Consider the following 24,983-nt stretch of genomic DNA (forward strand, 5'->3'; position numbering starts at 1 on the left):
ACTATAAGGTTACCGCACAGCAAAGGAAAGCATCAACAAAATAAAAAGGCAACCAACTGAATGGGAGAAAATATTTGCAAATGATATATCTGATAAGGGATTAATATCTAAAATATATAAAGAACTCATAGAAATCAATAGAAAAAAATCTGATTAAAAAAATGGGCAGAGGAACTGAATAGACAGTTTCCCAAAGACAACATACAAATGGCCAACAGGTACATGCGAAGGTGTTCAACATTAGTAATCAGGGAAATGCAAATCAAAACCACAGTGAGATAGCTGTTCTAACAGGTGTCAGGTATCACCAAAAAGGCAAGAGATAACAAGTATTGGCAAGTACGTGGAGAAAAGGGAAACTTTGTGCCCTGCTGATCAGAACGGAAGTTGGTGCAGCCACTATGGAAAAACAGTATGGAGATTCCTCAAAAAAATTAAAAATAGAACTACCATATGATGCAGCTATTCTACTTCTGGGTATTTATCCAAAGAAAACAAAAAGACTAATTCCAAAAGACACCTGCACTCCCATGTTCCTTGCAGCATTATTCACAATAGTCAAGATATGAAACAAAGTAAGGGTCCATCAACAGATGAATGGATAAAGATGTAGTATGCATATAAAATGAAATATTTAGTCACGAGAAAGAAGGAAATCCTGCCACTTGCAGCAACATGGATGGACCTTGAGGGCATAATTAAGTGAGGTAAATCAATCAGAAAGACAAGTACTGTACGATCTCACATGTAGAAGTCTTTTAAAGTGAATTGAGAGAAACAGAAAAGATTGGTGGTTGTCAGAGGTACAGGGTGGGGGAAATGGATGAAGATGGTCAAAAGGTACATACTTCCTATTACAAGAAATAAATTCTCGGATATAATGGACAGCATGGTGACTACAGTTAACACAGCAGTCCCCTCTTTTCCATGGTTTCTCTTTCCATCGTTTCAGTTACTCGTGGTCAACCTCGGTCCAAAAATATAAAGTGAAAAATTCCAGAAATAAACAATTCATAAGTATTAAGTTGCAAGCCATTCTGAGTAGCGTGACAAAATCTCATGCTGTCCCACTCTGTCCTCCCCAGGATCCCCAACCATCAACATCATCTGCTCCTGCCATCCAACCATCGATATCATCATAGCTCAATGATCCAGGATCCCCTGAAGCAGGTGATTCTCCTGACTATCATCAGAAGGTCAGTAGTAGCCTGATGCCAGGCCACAATGCCTACATCATTCACCTCACTTCATCTCATCACATAGGCATTTTATCATCTCTCATCGTCACAAGAAGGGTAGGTATATTTTGAGACAGTGATCATATAATGACTATTATAGTATACTGTTCTAATTACTCTATTATTTATTGTTCTAACTGTGCCTAATTACTAAACTTCATCATAGCTATATATATACACAGGAAAAATCATAGTATATGTAGGGTTCAGTACTATCTGTGGTTTCAGGCATCCACTGAGGGTCCTGAAACATCCCCCGTGGATTAGGGGAGGGATTACTGTTCTGAACTGTATTGTATATTTGAAAGTTGCTAAGACAGTAAATCTTAAAAATTCATCACAAGAAAAAAGTGTAACTTTGTAAGTTGATGGATGTTAACTAAACTTACTGTGGTAATCATTTTGCTATGTATGTATCAAATCATTATGCTGTAAGCCTTAAACCAATACATTGTATGTCAATCATCTCAATAAAACTGGGGAAAAGTGCTAGCAGTACAGAAGGATAACGTAAAATATCCCCATTCACTTAGATGTAACTTTAACTTTGTTGCTGCCGTTTATTTAATAAAGAAAGGATATCCAACGCTTGAGAAAATAATGACACGTGAAGAAGCCCTGACTTGCAATTAAGTGGGGGAAAACTACCGGATTTCTCCTGATGCTGTATCGCTCTGACCCTCTTTGCTAACTATGCTATTCTAAGACAAAGTGATCCTCTAATGAAATAGCAAAACACTTGTCCTCTGTCACATTTTTCCTAGAAAACAGAAAATGGTGAAATGTTAAGTTTTCAAAGAACTTATCTGCATAGGAAAGGGAGGTAAGAATATTAGCTGCAATATCAGGAAATTTGAGGGCAGGTGAAAGCAAAGCGAGTGCTCGAATTACCAAAAAACACAGTTTAGTTGAGCAGGTGCTAGTAAACTAGGAAGAAATTCGATACGGTTAAGTCAATTAATGGTAATTAGATGAAGATAATCAAGGATGATTGCAATCAAAGTATAGTGATTGTTACAGAGAGTTTTAACTTAAGGATTAGAGCTACAGCTTTAGTTTAAGGGCAGAACCAAGACAGTAATCAAACCTCAACCAAATTCAATTCAATAATACTCATGAACTAGTAAGTATCGCATCCTGTGCAAGGCCGTAGGGATTCAAATACAAATCAGACATTTCCCCTGCCTGCATGGCACTCACCACCTGGCAGGGTGAAGATACACACTGGACTATGACCCACTGTGGTTAATGATCTGAATAAGGTGCTATGGGAACACGGAGGAAGGATCAATGGAGCATGGATCAGCCCTCATAGAAGAATGGCATTTAAGCCAGATCTTAAATTTCATCAAGCAGAAAAGTAAGAACAGGGCACTCCAGGTGAGAGTCCAGCATAAGCAAAGGCAGGAAGATGTCACACCAGGTAGGGCTGGTTCATAGGATGCTTGGGAGGACCAAAGCTAGTAAGCCAGGCTGGGCTAGACCATGAGGGTCTATGAACTACATGCTGTGAAATTTGAACTCGAACCATCGCTGGTCAGGGAACCCTGATAATTTGTTTTACATTTATGTTATTGTGGTAAAAACACACGTAAGGGTTACCATTATAGACATTTAGTCTATTCATCATGTTGTACAACCATACCAGTTTCTGAACGTTTTCATCACTCCAAAAGGAAACTCCACACACATGAGGCAATCTCTCCTCATTCTCCCCTTCCCCTAATCCCTGGCAACCACTAACCTGCTTTCTGTCTCTATAGATTTGTCTTTTCTGGATATTTCATATAAGTGGAATCATACAGTATGTAGCCTTTTGTGTCTAGCTTCTTTCTTGTGTCAGTTCATGGACATTTTGGCTGTTTCCACTTTGGACTATTGTGAACAGTGCTACATGAACATTAGTGTACCAGTTTTTGTTTGAACACCTGTTATCAATCATTTTGGGTATATACCAAGGGGCAGAATTGCCGGGTTATATGATAATTCTATGTTCCACTTACCGTAGAACAACCAAACCCTCTCATGGTTTTCAAGCCAAGGAATGGCACCTTGAGTCAATGTTTTAGCCAGTGACATCAAGTGGCTGAGGGAAGAGAGAACAGACTGGGAAAAGAGTGAAGGCAGGGAGACCATCCAGGAGGCTACTGCCCCAGCCCTGAGAAGAATAGAAAGCTCTGAGCCATTCAAGGGAAAGTGACCACAGGAATGAAGAGGTAGGTTTGAGGTACATTTCTGAGGCAGAATGGGCAAGACTGATGAGCAGTAAGATACAGGAAGAAAGGATGCTTTATTCATAGCTCCACATTGTGAGTTATGTGTTGACAATTCTTCTTGACTAGATACTAAGCTTCAAAAAGAAGCTATCATGTCTCAGTCACTCTCACATCCCCAGTTCTTAGCACAGAACCTGGCCAAGTAAACAAACAAAGAACAATTCCAGTGTCTGGCTGAATAATGATGCCAGCCATTATTCACAAGAGAAAAAGAGCTGATAGATAGTGGCTGTGAATAAAGGGTTAACGATGACTCTTCACCCTGTGGAAGAGGGTGGATCGTGAAGCAGTTTGTTGAAATAGGAAACAGAAGTGGTTTAGACAGGTGCTTGTGGGAGCTTGAGAGTAGGGATCGCTAAGAGACAGCTAGAAGTTCAGAGCTAAGTCTTAGGGGAAATTTTGAGACAAAATACAGTATTTTGACATAGACTGTTACTTACTTTACTCATTAAAGTATCTCTCATTTAGATATCCAGCTTCATGAATCAACTCAAAAATACCATACTACAATGGTATATATTCTTCGGAAAAACTGGAGAAAACAGGAGTAAAAACTATGGTGTGGGTTGTGGCTTAATCTAAATAATGCCCACAACTAGGATTCAGGCAGGTGGAGGCATATCTCCTATGTTGGCAGTGCAGGCACTCCTCAAACATCTACTTTCCTAAGATGACCTACACTGAAGAGAAGGGGGCTTTACAAGGAAGTTTAGGTAAAAGGAAGACAATTGGACCAGCATATGAGGACAGCATGGTGTCTTTCAGGCAAATAGCCTCAAGGACTCAGATTTGAGACCTACTTGTGCAAAGGGCCACTTTTGAGTCAAGGAGATCATGTGTGAGACAGTGAAGAATAAAGAATCGGAGCCAATGACAGTTTCTCACAGCCTAATTCCACATCTTGTTTCAATGTAACTTTGCAGTGCTCTCCCACTGAGACACATTCTGCCCCACCCTTAACTCTGGGCTCAGCCACGTGGCATGGTTTGGTCAATGTGATATTGTCTAATGTGTTCCCAGCAGAAGCTTGCAAAGCTTCCTCCTGCACGAGAACATGCCAGGACTAGCCTACTAGAGGATGAAAGACTCGTGGAGCACAGCTGAGACATCCCAGCTGCTCCAGCTGCTGTCAGCCTGGATCTGCCAACAGCCAGTCGACTCCAAGAGACTGAGTGGGCCCAGGCAAGACCTGCAGAGCTACCTCATCCCAGGTGCACGAGTGAATGCTCGGCATGGTATGCCACCGAGCTTTGGGGGTTGTTCGGTGTGCAGTATTATTGCGGTAATGGTTAACTGATACAGGGTCCTTGGCCACAGTTCTTTGTTGACTTAACACTGAGGACCTCAGGATACACAGAGCCCCTCTAATGGATCACAGTTTTACCAACGCTGGGAGACAGCCTGATTGCCATAAGCGTCAGATGACTTTTAAAGAACATTAATGATCAGTCTCCAAAAAGAAATAATTTCCTCGTACAACAGACCTCACACACACACCAGAAAAAAAAATTTTTTTTCTCTGACACCTTAATATGGTTTCAGAGGATCTGAGGTACTACAGTCGTATCTAGATCAATACTGTTCAAATTATAAATTGCAATCATTAGTAGGCAATGGCATCAGTTTAACGGATTACGAGTAGCACTTTTGGGGGGAAAAGAATGAAATATCAGAGTACATAACACATGAGGATAAGTATTATTTCCTGAAACATTTTTTTCAGTTGAGAGAGAGAGAGAAGGAAGAAGAAAAGGTAGTAGTGGTAGATCACAATATGGAAGTATTTCTTACTCTAGGTAGCGGTAAAAAAAAAAAAAAGAAAAGAAAAAGTTGAAAGCCACAAGCTAAGACAAGGTAGCTGAATAGCATTTTACAACTCACTAAACTCGGTAACAAAAAGGATTAAAAAAACGTTTTGTCTATTTCATCTCCTTTGAGTCTCATTATAGCACCATTTTACAGATGAAGCAATCAAGGCTCAAAGAGGTTAAGTCCTTCGTGTGAAGGTATCTTGATACGTGGCCAAACTGGGAAGAGAAGCCAGGTCCTTGGTCTCCTGGCCCACATTCTCATTATAATCTTCACCAGCTCCAATACATCCTTGAGACCTCTCAACTTACTATCACACTCTCAGTCTCTACCCGTTTCCAAATCTAAATAAACCCCCTCTTGATTTACCCCGACAATGTCTTGCTTTTGTTTGTTTGCTGGGGCGGGTAGGCGCTGCGCTCGCAGTTGGAGCCTGGGTCCCACAGCGCCGCCCAGGTAAGCGCGCGGCCCTGGGGCCTCAGCTCCCGCCTCCGCTCTACCTGTGCGCGCCGTTTGGGCTCCACGGGCTTCAGACGCTAGCTCGTCCCCTGCAGCCGCCGACGCCGCCTCTGCGGAGCACCCAGCGCATCCCCAGGAGGCACCCAGGCGGCCTGTCAGCCGCGGATCCCGTCCCTGGCCAGTGACTGCGCAGCTCCCCAGCCAACAACGCCCGCGCGGAATCCATAATAGTGGTTTTTTCCCCTTCATTGAGCTAATCAAATTTTACACGTGTGATTAATATCTGTTTAATCCACTAGCCCGCTCCACCGTCATTTCAACAAGAAAGGAGCCCAGCCTATGTCCTAATGCAGTGCTTGGCCCATACTAGCCACTCTGGGGACAGCCATTGAATAAATGAACATGAATCACACGAACTCGGATGAGAAAACTGGAGGGAACTTGCCCATTCTCTGGTTACAACCATAAACCAGTTGCATCCTTATTTTGCTGAAAAGACAGTGGCTGTACAAAGCTTCCAAATTCCCACCCTCCTAACCAGGCACACAGTCATCAGAAGGGTGTTACCCAATCCTTTAGGTGCCCCTTTGCTGGCGAGAAATACAAGCTGAAGCTGAAACTGGGTGCTGAGAAAACCTGCCCAGATGCACGACCTCTTTCCCCATAGAATTCAAAGCCCTGATTCTCTATGTCAGCGGTCCCCAACCTTTTAGGCACCAGGGACCAGTTTCGTGGAAGACAATGTCTCCACGGGGGAGGGGGGAGCGATGGGGACCGACGGGGAGCAGATGAAGCTTCACTCACTCACCAGCCACTCACCTCCTGCTGTGAGGCCTGGGGTCTGGGGACCCCTGCTCTGTGTGTTCCTGGCTTTCAAAATAATTTACAAGGCAGCTGGTGTCCACAAACCCACTGGATGAACTCTGATGAACCACATCTCAAAAATCCTAACCTACTTCAACTCAGGACTCAGTTTAACAAACAAGTTACCGGTCATCGCCTCCACCATTCCGGCAGAGATCTACGGACTTACCATACCCGTGGCTTGAGGAATCCACTGCGCAGCCAACTTGCCTTTCCCATTTATAACTTCTTAATCCCTTCATTTCAGTCAGCTGATGTAGCAAACGCTGTATGCGCCATCTCACCTCCCCAGCTGCTATAAGTATTGGTGCTGATGGCTCTCAGCTGAGTCTCTGTCTTTTGGCCCTTGCCCTCCAAGAGAATTTCTCAAGGTCACACCCCTTCCCTGTAGCAGATTGCATCCAGGCAGTGATGGGACGGTACAAAAGCCCCATTGTGGGACAATTTTGAAGGCCGTCCCAGCTCCAGATCTCCCTATGCGTTGGGTTGAAGCCTGTGTATATCATCACAGTCCAAATCCTCTCTCTGCCCAATCCTGCTTCCTTCCCCCCACCTCCCCTCCCCGCCCACACACACAAATACACTCACACATTGATCCCAAGGGCTCTCCCTGATAAACTTCTTACCTGCCCATCTCTGGCTCAGAATCTATCTCCCAGGGAACCCAAACCAAGCTAACTAATTCCCCCCTCAAGCAGTACTATGGTTGTTGGGTTTTTTTGTATCTAAACCATGTCTATGAGAAAGTTAGAACACTTATACCACACAGGTCAATCATTCTCCCCTAACACAGTATAAGCAAACTTCCCACTTACAGCTAGCTGGTGGTAAAGCAAATGTCTTTGTGGAGCGCTGTTTTGGGAACTCAGAGACATGTTTTGATAAAAAACAATATTTCCAAGGATCTTTAAGAAGAACCCCTTCCTTCACAGCACCCGCCTGTTGGTAACCATACATTTTTTGGTGTAATATTGTTATCTGCATCTCGTACTAAATTCCAAGTTCCACAACAATCACACGGGAGCTTTTAGAAAAGCAGAATGTCACCCCCAACACCCACCCGCCAAATGAGAACCTGCAGTTTAACAAGATCTCCAAGTGATTTGTATTCACATTAAAGCTAGAGAAAACTGGCCTACACAACAAAGCTTCAGTACTATATTTTAACTTAACTAGAAACACGTGGAATATCCACTCACTCAACATACCACATCTATTAATCACCAAGATGTACTGAAACTATCTCCAAAATATCCCTCCGATGTGCCCCATTTGGATTATATGGCTTAATCCCAGTTCAAGCCCTCTTATCTCTAGAGGACCACACTTCACGTAACAAGAATCTAGATGACTGGATGAATGGATGACTTTATTGGAGCTCTTTAATGCCTTTTGATTCTAAAATATATTATCGTTTGCAAGTCAGATTTAATACAGCTTTAAATCAAGTTTTTCAGTTTCTTATATCAGAAATCCTCAAGCAACTTCACAGCTGCATCATCTAATTGACTTTGTCCTCATGTGCCATTAATCATTCCCTGATTCACTGATGCTTTCAGTCTTCTAAAACTAAATAACCACCACACTTGGAAAAGAGATCAACAGGATTGTGCTAGAATCAGAAATTAAATGACAGGACACGATCTTGAATTCTGAAAAGAACGACATATCCAAATTTGAGAAGAAGGGGAAATTAGGAAACTTGAAGAAAGCTCAGTGATTTATTTCTCTTAGCCAAATTCTCTTGTCAAATAAACATTTCCAACGATCCTCTTAGTTCTTAAAGTGCAGGTGGTCCCCAGCTAACCTCAGCTTTTGTCAGAGAAGTGGTATATATATGGTGGTTAAGATTCTGGGCCCCCTCACAAATGTTATTTAATTCATGGAATGCCAAAAAAGTTGAATACCAGAGTAATAGTCCCAGAGAACCCAACCACCCCATGTAACAATATCTCTATGTATAAGGCATTCAGTGCTCGACCTTTAATGTGAAGGACACAACCCCCAGCTGCTCTAGCATCAGTCTCCATACACTGTCCCGATGTTTGGAACACCAATTCCTCACCTGAACAACCTCTACTCAAATGCCTGCCCTTCTACTGGGTGACATCTTCTACCCAGCCAGGATTCTAGAAAACCACAAATCACCTTCCAGAAAACCAGGACAAGTGGTTTCACTTATTATTACTTCCTAACATTAGTAGGTTAACCATGATACCCACATTCCATATAAACTTTACCAGGAAACTTATTCCACCACATACAATTAAAGTTGAAATACCCCTTCAGGGACATTTTGACAAAAGGAAAAATTTTAAAGGCAGAGAGATAAGTGGGTAGGTACCCATTCCATTTTAAAAATCATGTAAAATGTTCAATGAAAACTAGAGAAGGCAGAGAAAGAGGGAAGAAAAAAGAAACAGCAAACAAATGCAATGAATAGAAAGCAGTTACAAACATGGTAGATATTCGCCCAACTATATCAATAAGCACCTTAAATGTGAATGGTTTAACTATATCAATTAAAAGACAGATCATAAGAGTGGATAAAAGCACAAGATCTAACTCTACGTTGTCTACAAGAAACCCACTGTATATATAATGGTTTAGCAACTGTGTCTCATTTATACTGTCCTGTTTTTTTGTAGAGGGTAGCTGTCCTTTCCATTACTCTGCACCGTGAATTCAGCTGAGCTATCACTGAAGCAGAAATTTTGGCTTTAGACTGGCTGGGCCTGCCCCTGCGAGTGGGGCAGGTCCATGAGTATCTCTGGGCATCTCTAAAAGGGAGCATGCCTGTCTCCTGGCTGGCTCAAACTACTCTCATCTCCTCGTCATATCAGTAGCTCAACTTGCAGGGTCACTTTTTGTGGCACCCTAGCTCTGAAATTTAATTCCCCCCTATTTCCTTTGGCATCCACTCTGAATATATCTGGTCACGACTTGTTGAAAGAAATTGAATTCGTGCTATTAAGTGGGTACCACTTCCCAGGTACTCTACACCTCAGGCAAATTCATAGCACAGTTTTCAAAGTTTGCACATGCAGAAGCACCGATATGCCCTACGAGGTCACTAGGAAAGGTAAGTGAACATCTTCCATTCCAACGACAAGACAGGCTCTTGGGAAATGATCATTGATCAGGAACAAAGAATAGTCATTTCACAACTCCCTTCACTTTCACAAATGAGGATCATCTTTAAAATCCATATGAGATGTATGGAATTCATTTAGGATCTTTTTCTAAAACCCAGCTCTACCAAGAGACCACTGTGTGAAGCTTGTGAGACACAGGAGACAGGGGAAGGAAGGCACAAGAAAAAAGGGATGAGTTTTAGCTTATTTCTGTGTATGCAGATGCAGGGAAATTATCACTGGCCTTCTTGGACACAAATGGAGGAGCTCTGATTTATGACATAATTTCAGAGGACTGTATATGGGGGGCTGATGGACAAGTATCAAAGGTGTTAACTGAATTCTCAGGGGGAAAACCTCCCTCTTTGGAAAGGGATTCCCTCCATGTTTTTGATTAGGGCACAGATTGCAAAAGGCTCTTGTTAAATATAGGGTAAAAGTCATTATAATCCATGTACCCTATCTCAATGATTAGATTATCAGATTATTCCCACTAAGCAGAAGTCCAGAGAACAGAACTGGACTTAATTAGTATAAATCAGTGGTTCTCAGCTGGGGACAATTTTGCCCCTACCCAGAGGACATTCGGCAATGTCTGGAGATATTTCTGGTTGTCACAACTGGCAACCAGTGGGTAGCAACCAGAGATGCTGCTAAACATCTACAATGCACAGGATAACCCGCCATAGCAAAGAATTACTCAGCCCAAAATGTCAATAGTGTCAAGGTTGAGAAATTGGTATAAGTGAACAACAAGAGAAAAGGCTTAGGTGCAGCATGAGATACAATTTAAGAAGAGTTAAAGGACACAAAGAAACATAGAAAAGGGAAAATCAAAAGTATGAAGGACATACTTTATCAAGGATAGCCCCAGACAGAGCAGAGAGAGCAGAGCCCTGGAAATGCCATAAAGGTGGGGGCCCATTGCAAGGGCAAGGTACAACACATAGGAAGAGAAACTCAAAGGGAGGAAGCAGTGTTAAGAATTAATGATGAACATGGGATCATGTCACATGCATTGCAGGATGGTTAGCAGCATTCCCGGTCTCTACACACTAGACACTTGTAATACCTCCTGCCCAGCTGTGTCAACCAAAAATACCTCCAGACATTGCCAAATGTACCCATGAAGTAAAATCATCCCTGGTTGAAAACCATTCTTCTAGAAGGACCTTTTTAAATTAAGAATGTATTTCTTCCTCTTATTACTTCTATCATCTTAGCCTTTCTTCTAGGTTCAAGTTCCTTCTTTGCTAAAATAGGCTTTTCAGTCATTCTCGCAGTAGGTGTACATTGGGTACACTTTCCCAGTCTTTTCCAAAAAAAGTTCTTATGATGATCTCCCTCTTCAATGATCATTTGGCTGGCTTCAGAATTCTGAATTGACCATTATTTCCTTCAGCACTTTGAAGATATCGATGCACTGTCTCTTGGCCTCTATAATTACTGTTGGAACATCTATGCTCAGTTCAATTGTTTATTATTTGTGGGAAATCTGTTTTTTTCCTCAGATTCCTAAGATTTTTCTCTGTTTTTTGCTGACTCACCAAAATATGTTTATATGTGGATTTATTTTTACTTATTCTGCTTGGCATTCAATGTTTCTTGACTCAAAAGATGTGTGTCTCAACAATTCTGGGAAATTCTCAGCAGCTGTGTTTTTAAAAATATTCTATCTCTCTCCATTCTTTCTATTCTCTTAATCCAGACAGGATTTCTATTAAAAGTATGCTGGACTTTCTCATTCTGTCTTCTATATTTCAACCTCTCCCTTCTTGATTTGCTATCTTCTATCTCTCTATACTGCATTTGAATTTCTTCAGATCTATCTTCCAGGCCTAATTCTCTCTTTAACAGTGTCTAATCTGCAGTTTAAATGGTCCTAGACAACATACTTCCTATATGCTGGGCTCTACACTGACCAAACAAATACATGATTATGACATTAATTCTCAGCTCACGAACTTTCCATCTAGTAGGCTAGCCATAAAAAGAAATATAAAAATAAAATTATATTACAGTCGGGCTTCCCTGGTGGCGCAGTGGTTGAGAGTCTGCTTGCCGATGCAGGGGACACGGGTTCGTGCCCTGGTCCGGGAGGATCCCACATGCCGCGGAGCGGCTGGGCCCGTGAGCCATGGCCGCTGAGCCTGCGCGTCCGGAGCCTGTGCTCTGCAACAGGAGAGGCCACAGCAGTGAGAGGCCCGTGTACCACAAAAAAAAAAAAAAAAAAAATTATATAACAGTCAAATAAGAGCAGAATTCAAGATGTCAATAGGAATTCCCAACAGAAACAGAAAGAATGACTAAATATGCTGAGGGGGAAAGGGAAAGAATTCACAGAGGAGGTCAACTCTTAGCTAAGTGTCTTCAGTAAATTTTCTAGAATAAGAATGTAAGGAAGAGCATCCAAGCAGTTGGCACATGTGAAAAATCATGGATCTTTAGGGAGCTGTAAAGCATTAGGTGTAGCTACTGTGTGGCTGCATCTGCAGAGAGTGATGAGAGATGCTAGAGTCAGTTAACGCTACTTAGGAAGGTCCTCATGTACCACGTATAAAGTGTTTAGGCTTTCTTCTACTGACAGTGGGGAAACAACAGAGATTTTTCAAGTCAGGGAGGAAGGCAGGGAGGGAGGAAGAGTGGAAAAAAGAGAAAGAGATGAATTTGGCAAACTAACCCTGAGGACATGGAAGAATTAAGATGTGGGGAGGCTGCTCTAGTCCAGTAGAGACGATGAGAGCTTGAGCTGAGATGGTGCCATGGGGATGGAGAGGATGCTCTGAATTAGAGCTATCTCTAAAGTAGGCAATGAACATGTTAGCCAGCTGGCTGTGGAGGCTAATGGCCAGCAGAGGGTTAAAGCTTGAGGACACCCAGTTTTTGGCTTGGGAGTCTGGATGGGCTGTGGCACCATTAAACAGAGTGAGAAATTCAGCTTTGGGACTTCCCTGGTGGCGCAGTGGTTAAGAATCCACCTGCCAATGCAGGGGACATGGGTTCAAGCCCTGGTCCAGGAAGATCTCACATGCTGTGGAGCAACTAAGCCCGTGTGCCACGGCTACTGAGCGCGCTCTAGAGCCTGTGAGCCACAACTACTGAAGCCCACGTGCCTAGAGCCCGTGCTCCGCAACAAGAGAAGCCACCACAATGAGAAGCCTGCACACCACAACGAAGAGTAGCCCCCGCTCGCTGCAACTAGAGAAAGCCCGTGCACAGCAGCGAAGACCCAATGCAGCCACAAATAAACAAATAAATTTATAGAAACAAAAAAAAGATAGGAGGGGGGAAAAAAAGAAATTCAGCTTTGAGCGCTACCGAAAAGAAAGTTCCATTTGGGACACATAAGTTTTGACATGTCTGGGATATATCCAGGCTGAAAGTTCTGGTAGGCAGCTGTAAATATATCTTTAAAGTTTGTCAGAGAAATAAGACATGGAAATATCACTTTGGAGTCATCAGCACACAGCTGGGAACCAAATACAATGGAAGAGAGTGGCTGAGAATCAGTTGGTGGTAGAAAGTGACCAAAAATGTAAGTTGTGTGGTAGTGATGATGCAAGTTGTAAAGCTTGGTTAGCAAAAATTGGGTATCAAACCTACTCAGAATATCTGAGATGGAGACGGTTTCCAAACATTCCTCCTATGGTTCTCTCAAATTCCTCTTTTAATTGAAGAAATAATTTAATAATATCTTTTGCACTCAATGTGTTTTTACTTACATATTTTAATGTTATATTTTATATCACATTTTAATACTTTATTAGTAGTATTTTAATAGCATATTAATTAAATAATTTAATAACAAAAATGTGTGTGTGATCACCTAATGTGAAAAATTCTATCTCAGCACTTATAACACTGAATTAAAATACTTGATTTACGTATCTTTCTCCTCCTGCAGACTTTGAGCTTCTCATATGGGGTGATGCTTTACTCAATTTTCTATCCCAAGGGTTTACTGCAGTACATGACACACAGTGGAAATTTAGTATGTATTGGATGGATGGATGGATAGATGAACAGATGGAGAAATGGATGAATGGAGGGATAAAACAAGCCAGACACTGTTTTTCCAACTTAACCTGCTACAATTAATTTACTGATTAAAACATTCTCTGCCACCAAGAAGGAGCATTGCGTCCAGGGCCACCATGCAGTTTCACAGGTCGTTAACTGCACAAGGTAGCAAACAGGATTAAGTAAAGTCCAACCCAAGAAGAAACTTCTACACACGATGAAATGAGTCACATGATGAAGGGAAGGAATCATGGAATAAGGTAGTGGCAAGAGTGAAAACAGCTCAATAAAATGAGAATTTCAAAAGCTCTAGTCACTCAGTGTTTTTTCAGTTGCTTCTAGAATTGTAGAGTTGTAGGGACTATAAGTGGAAAAATGATTTTTAAATATGTTTGGAGAATTCTTAAACATGAGAAAACTCCAACAATCAATAAATAATTGTATGGTGATTTTGTGCCTACAAATTTTAAGCTCCTCTACATCAGACCTGAAGTTTATGCAGAAGAAAGACAGATTAGAAATATGAAGGGATGTCTAGCAAAGTCTGGAATTTGTAGGACATTCTGCTATAGTTAAACTGACTTACCTCAGAGTTTTCTTCAAACTAGCAACATATATATACATATATATACATAATAAATTAACTCTATTAAAAAATAGGAAACTGGAAGCTTTCACACAAAAAACACTATTAAAATCAATAAACTGCTATAAGAAATCAAATAAATGCAATAAGTAACCTATAATCATAATTGAGACTTATGGAAACTACACCAGCATCTATAATTTTCTATTATAAAATACCCCATGCTTGTTTAATATATCCTTAAGTGTCAGACTTACTTTGTAAGTCTACAAATTATTATGATTAAAAACCAGTTCTTTGGAAAAATTAAATATTTTATTGCTAATGGAAAGTTCCTAGGATAGAAGAGAAATACGGGCTTTTAATTTGTTTTTGAAAACCTACAAGTTAAAAATAGAAACCTCCTCCAAAAATCAGATTGCTTCCGAGTGTGACGCTCTATGGAAAAAGAAAGAAAAAAGCCAACTCAAAGGGAAATGTGATAAAATGTTATTCCGGCAGCTGCCATTTCACAGTCCTCTTTACCATGAAATGCCATTACCTCGCAGCTACCCCCGGCCAAAGGCAGGACTCTATTTCTTAATTTCGGATTTTACTGAACTTTTTAAAGCAAGCAGAGTCAGTTTTCAATCATGATAACATCAAAACCCAGGAGATTTCAAACTTAAATATGGAAAACGTCTGAACTTCAGATCATGATTTTTCTACTCTCCAACTGACATTCAATCAGGACAATCAGAAAGATACTCAGTTTTGCCATGGCAGAGCTAACGGTATGCAAATATCCCCCAGCGCTCTGCAGTATCATCCAACCACTTAACCAAAGACCCTTTCGAGGGTGTCCCCCAAGGTGTGTGTGTGGAGGAAGCTCGGAGGGAGCAGCCTGCATAGTGCAGATGCTGAAGCTCACTCTGTGCTGTGGACACAGCATCCCCTGGGGTAGAGCCCAGGAATCTTCATTTCTAACCAGTTCTGTGGGGATTCTGAACATTGAGTGAGTCTGCAATCTGCTGCTTTAGCGATTGCTCTTGATAATCTGGAACTTCTGCAAGGTGGCAGCATCTGTGACTTGTTGAGTGTCATTGTGAACGTTGAAGGTCAACATTCAAAAATTTATCTCCAGAACAGGAATTACACATTGGATTACTCCAGCTAAACCTTCACCTCTAAGCACTCTATCTGTAGAAAAACCAAAAAAAGTGGCAGGATAGATTTTGCATAACTTAAACCTCCAACTCAGACTTTAGAAATAAAAACAATTAAGTGGCCATCCTTGCATGAGTAAAGCTTTCCACAATTCAATGTGTAATGGAAGTGACAAATTTTAAGACAAGATGTTGTAAACATTTTTCTTGCCCTGATTAAGTTATGAGCCCCAAAGATCACATAGATCAGTGGTCAGCAAACATTTTCTGCAAACGGCCAGATAATAAATATTTTAGGCTTTGCAGGCCGTACTGTCTCTGTCACAATTACTCAGCTCTGCCTTTGTCACCTGAAAGCAACCATAGACAATACATAAGAGGTTGTGTCCAATAAAACTTTATATATGAACACTGAAATGTGAATTTCATGTGTCTCAAAATATTCTTATCCTTTTAATTTTTTCCAACTGTATGGTCTCAGTGTTTGTGTCCCTCCAAAATCCGTAAGTTTGAAATCCCAATGGCTAATGTGATGGTATTAGGAGGCGGGGCCCCTGGGAGGTGCTTAGGTCATGAAAGTGGAACCCTCAGGACTGGGATTAGCGTTCTTATAAAAAAAGACCCCACAGAGGCCCCTCTCCCTTTCTGTCACGTGAGGATACTGTGAGAAGTCTGTGAGAAGGACCCTCACCCAACTATGTCAGCACCCTGATCTCAAGCCTCCAGCCTCCAGAACTGTAAGAAATAAATTTCTGTTTTTATGAACTACCTGGTCTGTGGTCTTTTGTTATAGCAGCCTGAACTGACTAAGACACCAACCATTTAAAGTAAAAACTACTTTTAGTTCTCGGGCTGAACAAAAACGTGTGGCAGCCAAGATTTGGCCCATTGGCAGTGGTTCGAAGACCCACGACACAGATCAAATTTGTGGAGCGTCGTGTGTTGCTAGTAACTGAGGTAAGTATTCAAAAATGACTTTTTTGAATATAAGACTGTAATCCAAGATCAATGCCTTGTCACTAAATAGAGGATAAAAATTAAACAAACAAAAAGTCCTATGACAAAACTTGGAATTCTGATTCAGAGTTGATTTCCAGACGACATCTTACCAAATAGAACTAACGCTTAGGTCAAATATTTCTAAACACATCTAACCTTCCTTCTGATACAGCCAAGCTATTAAAGGCCAGTGAATATGGGCGAATTGTTGGGGTCCATAGCATCACACAAGCAGAAATGCAGATGCAATCCATTCAGCAGGCAAATGCATGAAGGAACTTTTAAACACATGGAGTCCTGAATCTCCAACAGGAAGCTATAGCACTGTTACCTGTTGTGTCTTGGCTCAGGGTTTCCTGGCTGCTGCTGCTGTAAGAAGGCACTGGAGTGATGGATAGTGAGGCTGGGCAAGACAGAGGTGTGGCCAGCTCAGTCTTGCGAGTGAGGGATTGGTGATATACCGGGATGCCTGCATCTTTGGAGACGAAGAGAGGCAGATCTGACGGGAGGGTGGGTCTGCCTTGTGCATATGGATTTTTCCAGTGGGTGAGCCCAACTGCAACAGGCCCAGCAATGTCGTAACCTGGCAAGACAAACACATAAGGTCAGATCAGAAATCAAAGCCTTATACCGTATTTCTTTCTGTATTTCCCCCAAAGTCTTAGCTGCGCGTCAAATCAAACACCACTTGAGATAAGGATGCATGTTAACAATAAATAGGTGGGAACTGTCACACTGGATGAATCTTGTTAACTAGTCAACCTATGTTTATTAAGCACATACTATGTTATAGGTGCCCAGTCTTTGCCCTTAAGGAGCTCAGAGTCCAATAAAGGAGATAAGACTTGTGATCATAATGAAAAAGATAACTGAAAGTCTATTATGTTCTAGGTACTTTGCATAAGTGATTGGAATCCTTACTGCAACTGTACAAGGATACAATTACTATTTCTGTTTTATAGGAAATTGGACCTCAACTTGCCCTAGGTCAAGCAGCCGTTAAGTGCCAGAGGCAGAATTTAAGCCCAGAACTGTCTGGCTCCAAAAGCTATGTTCTTTCCCTTTTTCCAACTAACGACAGTACAAAGCAAGATGAAAGAAGTTTAAAGTGGGACAAAAACATTCCCCAGGATTTCAGGGGACAAAGCCCTTTCTAGGTGGAGGAACTAGGTCGTGGAAAAGATGGCATGAACTTGGCCTTCTAGGCAAGGGTTGCCACCTAAAACAATCAGAGGGACAGATCTGTTCTGTAGATGTGTTTTGTTAGCCCACATTTTTCTTAATTTGAAGTTCAAATTAAAATTGACAACAATAAAAGTCTAGAGCATTCTCAATAAAAATCCAGCTTTCTGTCCTCTCTTTAAAAATCTCTTGATCTTCTCCTAAAGATCAAGCAACACTGGACCACATTCCCACGTGGCAACTGTCAGCTGAAGCAACCACAGAGCCACTCTTTTAAAGCGGAGTAAAGGAATTCCTGTCTGCCGCAGTCCCCACCATTCCCTAATACCTTACTCCCAGCCTGCTTCCCTGATTTGCCTTACATGCCTGATCTCTGCAGGCCTTTGTATTTGCAACCGAGGTACAGAATTCAGAAATATAATGTAAGGGTAGTCAGAGAAAAACAAGAATGGAAAGGTAGGTTGATACAAGACAGCTGAGGGTCTTAAATGCCAAGGTAAGAAAATTAGATTTTACTTGCTAGGCAAAGCAATATCCCTAAAAGTTTGTGAAGTGGAGACTGGCATAATCAAATGGACGGCAGCAAAAGGCAGAATCTGGGCCTCCTTCCTCTGGTGGTGACCCCTCCTGGGGAGATTCGTCTGACTCCCCCAAGCTGTCTTAACCGCAGTAAAGGGAGGCCCAGTAAAAGGTGTTGGTGTGCAGGGGCTGGAGGTGTGTGGGGAGAAAGTCCAAATTGGGGAGGGGGTGTTGAGGTACCAAGAAAGCCCAAAAGGGACAACAAGGGAGGAGGCGTGCATGGATCCTGCAGACTGGCCGATGTTGTCTGGGGCAGCCCTCCCACACCATGCGGGAAACCACTTGAACATGGATATGTGTCAGACAGTCCCTGCCCACACTTCACAGCCAAGTGTTCCTTCTCTCTATGTGTCTCTCTCATGAGCTGAGTATCCCTCAAGGTCAGAGGGTGTCTTAGTCATCTTTAAAACTCCCTCCCAGAATTTCTCTATTCAGCTCTTGCCCCTGGCATTCAATAGATACCCGCTGTTCACCGAATTCTTCCTAGACCAGCGGCAAGGAGGTGACATAAGAGGCTGTGAAGTAGAGGCCAGGCAAACATTATTAAGGGACCAAATTTAAATGTTGGCAGCAAGAAAGGAAAAGAGGTCCAGAGAGATACGCAACAATGACGTGGAAAGAAAGGAGTTTGGGGCCACCAGGTAGCTTTGTTTTTTGCTGGCAAGATGTCAGAGAAGACTTATGGCAAACAGGATGGTGCATTTCCTCATCCTCACTGGGGCCATCGGAAGGACTGGCCTGGCAAGGGCTGAAGAAAGTTGAGTGTGTTTTTTTAGACACGAGGAGGTGGAGCTTTAGTGGAAATATCTATGCGGAAATGTCTGGCAGTAGACTGAAAAAAACAACAGAAATGAGGATTAGGAGACATAGGACCAGAGCTGTAAATCTGGAACTCATCCACATTGAAACCACGCCTGATGCCCAGGAATGAACAATCTACTTCACTGTCATAAAATGATAAATCCACTAAAAGTTACAATACTGTCTAATGCTTATTGGCAATGTGCTAAGGGATCTATCAGGACCACCTCATTTAACCTCACAGTAACCATGTCAGGAAGGTACTAATATTCCCATTTGACAGATGAGGAAACTGAGGCTAAGGGACATTATTACTTCTGCAAGGTCAATAACTACACAGAAATAACAGATTCAAGGGGCTTCCCTGGTGGCACAGTGGTCGAGGGTCCGCCTGCCGATGCAGGGGACACAGGTTCGTGCCCCGGTTCAGGAAGATCCCACATGCCACAGAGCGGCTGGGCCCGTGAGCCATGGCCGCTGAGCCTGTGCGTCCAGAGCCTGTGCTCCGCCGTGGGAGAGGCCACGGCAGTGAGAGGCCCGCGTACCGCAAAAAAAAAAAAGAAATAACAGATTCAAGCCCAGGCTCATCAAAGACAACATGGGTGCTCTGGTCCCCGCCTCGCACTGAGAACACAGGCAACAAGAAGGATTCTAGGAGATGGAATCGGGGTCTGTTTCCCCCTCAAATCGCTCATAGGTTATTTATTCCTTTCTGAACAATTTTTTATAGAGGGATCTCAATGGACCAGAATGCACAAGGAAAGGGAAATGCTGACACCCTTGAGAACATGCTGACTGGACTGCTTGTACTCTTCTTGGTCAGTCACCTTCCTAAAAGGTAAGTGGAATACAGTGAGGTGAGTGATTCTTTCTCTGGTAAGGGCTACGGAGCCTCTGAAGATAATCACAGAGAACACAAATTAATGTTCAGAACTGCGATGGAGCCACAGCTGCAGTGGAGGCTGAACTGAACGCTACTGACCCCAAGGCTGCCCCCCCACCCCCGATCCTGTTTGTTGGACTAAACCTCTGATGCTAGTGTGTTTACTTTGTGATCAATACTCTTGGATCTCCCATAGCTCCTAAGAGTGTACTGGGGCACAGAAACGAAATTCTAGGAGGCACCATTTGAATTGATGTTCCATTATGTTTTTATTAAAAATGTGAAAACGTATTACCTCCTACTCACACCAGAGAATCCTTTTACAAGAAGATAATTAGAGGATCGTGTTTTCCCTCGCCTTGTTGTTTCATTTGGAAACTTGCTTAAATGTCTCTTCTCTTTCCATATTCCCAAGCTCCTTGGGAGTCATTATACAGAGAAGGGTGTATAATATATATCACACACCGTGAAAGCGTTAGGCTTAAAAGTCCCAAGGAACTCTGGACTCTCCATAATTTCAGGTTTTACCATTTCTTTCATAAAATGATAGCTAATTTATAACATATACTTAATTTTGAAAAAATATTGTTCACAGTGCTAAGAAGCCACCCCCTTTTTTTTTACTTTAGGAAATTACCACATCATTTAATCCAGAAATGGAGTTCATTAGCAGATATATTAATTCATGTCACTGATACAAATGAGCTATGATAAGATCTGCATAATTTTGATGGAAGAGAAATGGACCAGCCTAAATTTAAAACCAACAATGAGGTCAAAGTATTTTGAGTGGTTGGTTATCCAACCATCCAAGGGAACAGCTAGTGTCCAAGTGCCCAAGAGGCAAGTAACAGGAATGTCACATTGGCAGCCTACTCACTCTCCCTCACCCACCATCCTGTCCCCAGGTCGGGGGTTGGGTAGAAGCAGGGGTCTCGGCTTTCTCTGAGTTGCATGCCAACACTATCACCCACTAGCCCCCAAATCCTAAACAGAGACATGTAAGGAACACTCAAAATTATAGGCTGTCTTGAGAAAAAAAATGATGTTAATCAACTTTAAAGTTCTTAAGTCTTTCATACATGAAAAAATAGGAGTTTACTATCAGAAAATAAGCAGTTTTCAGGACTTCCCTGGTGGTCCAGTGGTTGAGACTCCACGCTTCCAATGCAGGGGGCGCGGGTTCGATCCCTGGTCGGGGAAGGCGCGGGTTCCATCCCTGGTCGGGGAACTAAGATCCCACATGCCATGCCGTGCGGCCAGAAAAAAAAAAAAAAAAAAAAGAAGAAGAAAATAAGGAGTTTTCCAAGGGTCTCATGGATAGGTAGAAAAATTTCAGAAGGTGTCACTTTTTCTGCTGATTGGATTTTTTGACAATTCTTTTGGCAATTCTTCGGTCAGGACATAGGTTCCTAGAAGGAGCTACATTAACAGGAAGTCCAGAAGTGTGCTGTTCTCTTAAATGGATTCCCTCACAAATGAGACACTTCTGTGTGAGATGACTATCCTGTAAGAGAAGGACGGAAGTACAGGAGATGAAAGAAAACAAAAAGAGCTTTTAAAAAAGAATTGCTAGATGACTCAGAGATGTCCTCCCTCCAGGACTTTGAGTATAAAGTTGTTAATTATTTGCTGCTTTTACTATAAATATTTTTAAAGTGCTTTGTACTGGACAGACTGTGGGCAGTGGACACTGCCTGATGACTGTGCTGAATCCATCCTCCACCCACACCCCTTCCTCCCAACAGAGTCACATTTTGTTTGGGAATTCATCCCACTCCCACGCAGCTTGTGACTCAGGGCAGACAGACCTCACACTCCCTGACCTCCACATGAGCCACGATGGGTGTAAAGAACACAATCTTATCTCCCTTGTCAGTGATTTGCTGAAGGGTGGTCATGTGACCAAATCCCATGCAATGAGATAGAAGTCTCTGAGGTGCTTCAGGGGAAAGTTTCAGCTCCTCAAGTGAACACCTGAGGAAGGCACCAAAGCTCCTTTCTCTCTGATCACTGTTGTGCCTGAGTGACATTCCTGGAACCACGGCAGCCTTGGGGCCGCCATCAGGAAGATAGATTTTCCCAGGAAGGCAAGGGGGAGAAGGTCTTTCACAACATCATCGAGCAGCGTACTCAACCTGTCCTCCCAACAGGCCTTCCTATTATATGAAATAATAACCTTCCTTATGGTTTCAGCCAGTTTGAGTTTGTTGAAACAGAAGCAACATCCAAGGGCCTTTCAGTTGTCCCATCACCTTCTGAGGAAACTGTGTGACATACCCACTGCCCCTTCAGAGGTGACTTCATAGGTCAGTAAGAACCTGTTATATGAGTTTCCTAGGGCTGCTGTAACAAAGGATCACAAACTGGGTGGCTTAAAAAAAACAGAAATTTCTCCTCTCACGGTTTTGGAGGCTGGAAGTCTGAAATCAAGATTTCAGCAGGGCCGTGCTCTCTCTGAAGTCTCTAGGGGGAAATTTGTTGTCTGCCTTTTCCTGGTTTCTTGTTTGTTTGTTTTTTAACATCTTTATTGGAGTATAATTGCTTTACAATGGTGTGTTAGTTTCTGCTTTATAAAAAAGTGAATCAGCTATACATATACATACATCCCCATATCTCCTCCCTCTTGCGTCTCCCTCTCTCCCACCCTCCCTATCCCACCCCTCTACATGGTCACAAAGCACTGAGCTGATCTCTCTGTGCTATGCAGCTGCTTCCCACTAGCTATCTATTTTACATTGTATATATGTCCATGCTACTCTCTCACTTCGTCTCAGCTTACCCTTGCCCCTCTCCGTGTCCTCAAGTCCATTCTCTACAGCTGCGTCTTTATTCCTATCCTGCCCCTAGGTTCTTCAGAACCACTTTTTTTTTTTTTTTTTTAGGTTCCCATACGGAATTTGTTTTTCTCTTTCTAACTTACTTCACTCTGTATGACAGACTCTAGGTCCATCCACCTCACTATAAATAACTCAATTTCGTTTATTTTTATGACTGAGTAATATTCCATTGTATATATGTGCCACATCTTCTTTATCCATTCCTCTGTCGATGGACATTTAGGTTGCTTCCATATCCTGGCTATTGTAAATAGAGCTGCAATGAACACTGTGGTACATGACTCTTTTTGAATTATGGTTTTCTCAGGGTATATGCCCAGTAGTGGGATTCCTGGGTCATATGATAGTTCTAGTTTTTTAAGGAACCTCCATACTCTTCTCCATAGTGGCTGTATCAATTTACATCCCCACCAACAGTGCAAGAGGGTTCCCTTTTCTCCACACCCTCTCCAGCATTTATTGTTTGTAGATTTTTTGATGATGGCCATTGTGACTGGTGTGAGGTGATACCTCATTGTAGTTTTGATTTGCATTTTTCTAATGATTAGTGATGTTGATCATCCTTTCATGTGTCTGTTGGCAATCTATATATCTTCTTTGGAGAAATGTTTATTTAGGTCTTCTGCCCATTTTGGGATTGGGTTGTTTGCTTTTTGATATTGAGCTGCATGAGCTGCTTGTAAATTTTTGAGGTTAATCCTTTGTCAGTTGCTTCACTGGCAAATATTTTCTCTCATTCAGAGGGTTGTCTTTTTGTCTTGTTTATGTTTTCCTTAGCTGTGGAAAAGCTTTTAAATTTCATTAAGTCCCTTTTGTTTACTTTTGTTTTTATTTCCATTTCTCTAGGAGATGGGTCAAAAAGGATCTTGCTGTGATTTATGTCAAAGAGTGTTCTGCCTATGTTTTCCTCTAAGAGTTCTATAGTGTCTCACCTTTCATTTAGGTCTTTAATCCATTTTGAGTTTATTTTTGTGTATGGTGTTAGGAAGTGTTCTAATTTCATTCTTTTACATGTAGCTGTCCAGTTTTCCCAGCACCACTTATTGAAGAGGCTGTCTTTTCTCCATTGTATATTCTTGCCTCCTTTGTCATAGATTAGTTGACCATATGTGCATGGGTTTATCTCTGGGCTTTCTATCCTGTCCCATTGATCTATATTTCTGTTTTTGTGCCAGTACCATACTGTCTTGATTACTGTAGCTTTGTAGTATACTCTGAAGTCCGGGAGCCTCCTTCCTCCAGCTCCATTTTTCCTTCTCAAGATTGCTTTGGCTATTCGGGGTCTTTTGTGTTTCCATGCAAATTGTGAAATTTTCTGTTCTAGTTCTGTGAAAAATGCCATTGGTAGTTTGATAGGGACTGCATTGAATCTGTAGATTGCTTTGGGTAGTATAGTCATTTTCACAATGTTCATTCTTCCAGTCCAAGAACACGGTATACCTCTCCATCTGTTTGTATCATCTTTAATTTCTTTCATCAGTGTCTTAGAGTTTTCTGCATACTTTGTCTCCTTAGGTAGGTTTATTCCTAGGTATTTTATTCTTTTTGTTGCAGTGGTAAATGGGAGTGTGTCCGTAATTCCTCTTTCAGATTTTTCATCATCAGTGTATAGGAACGCAAGAGATTTCTGTGCATTAATTTTGTATCCTGCTACTTTACCAAATTCATTGATTAGCTCTAGTAGTTTTCTGGTGGCATTTACTCATCTTAAATGAGTAAATACAGGGAAAACAACTAGAACAGCACTTGGCACAGAAAGCTCCCATGTGGTCCTCACTGTTTACCCCTCCACTTTCACTGACAAGTGTCTTAATAGAGGTCTCTACTCACAGCTCATCACTCCTTATTCAGAGCCTTGTAAGCTGGCTCCCCTCCCACCATCCACTGACATGGGATGTCACCAGGGCAGCCTTTTAACTTTAACCCTCCTCAGTCTCCCCTTCTAGAAATTCTCTGGGCATTTCAAGAAATGTACTCGCTAGGTTTTCCTACCACTGCCATTATTTCTATACTAATTGTGCTTCCCCCAAAGATTGGTCTTTGACCCTCTACACACTCAATATACTGATGCCCACTCTTATAATCTCATCCTCTTCCACAGATTCAACTGAACTCTCTGTGAAGAGAATGCCAATATCTTCATCTCCTGCCCATTCTCTCCACATTTC

General features: G+C 42.0%; 1 protein-coding gene across 4 annotated transcripts in view; it reads right to left on the bottom strand.

Moving 5' to 3' along the window:
• The window catches only part of ANO4 (anoctamin 4), a 447,653-nt gene that overhangs the window by 407,757 nt on the left and 14,913 nt on the right, over positions 1 to 24,983 (bottom strand). For 3 of the 4 annotated variants that reach the window (XM_032647033.1, XM_032647032.1, XM_032647037.1), the window contains exon 3: positions 16,862 to 17,113. In XM_032647033.1, the coding sequence (XP_032502924.1) occupies positions 16,862 to 17,113 (252 nt within the window). Of the gene's footprint in view, positions 1 to 11,799; positions 11,953 to 16,861; positions 19,310 to 24,983 lie in introns of those variants that run through there. The other variant, XM_032647038.1, reaches the window with a different exon arrangement.

Source organism: Phocoena sinus, chromosome 10, assembly GCF_008692025.1.
Source record: "Phocoena sinus isolate mPhoSin1 chromosome 10, mPhoSin1.pri, whole genome shotgun sequence".
NCBI classification, from domain to species: Eukaryota; Metazoa; Chordata; class Mammalia; order Artiodactyla; family Phocoenidae; genus Phocoena; species Phocoena sinus.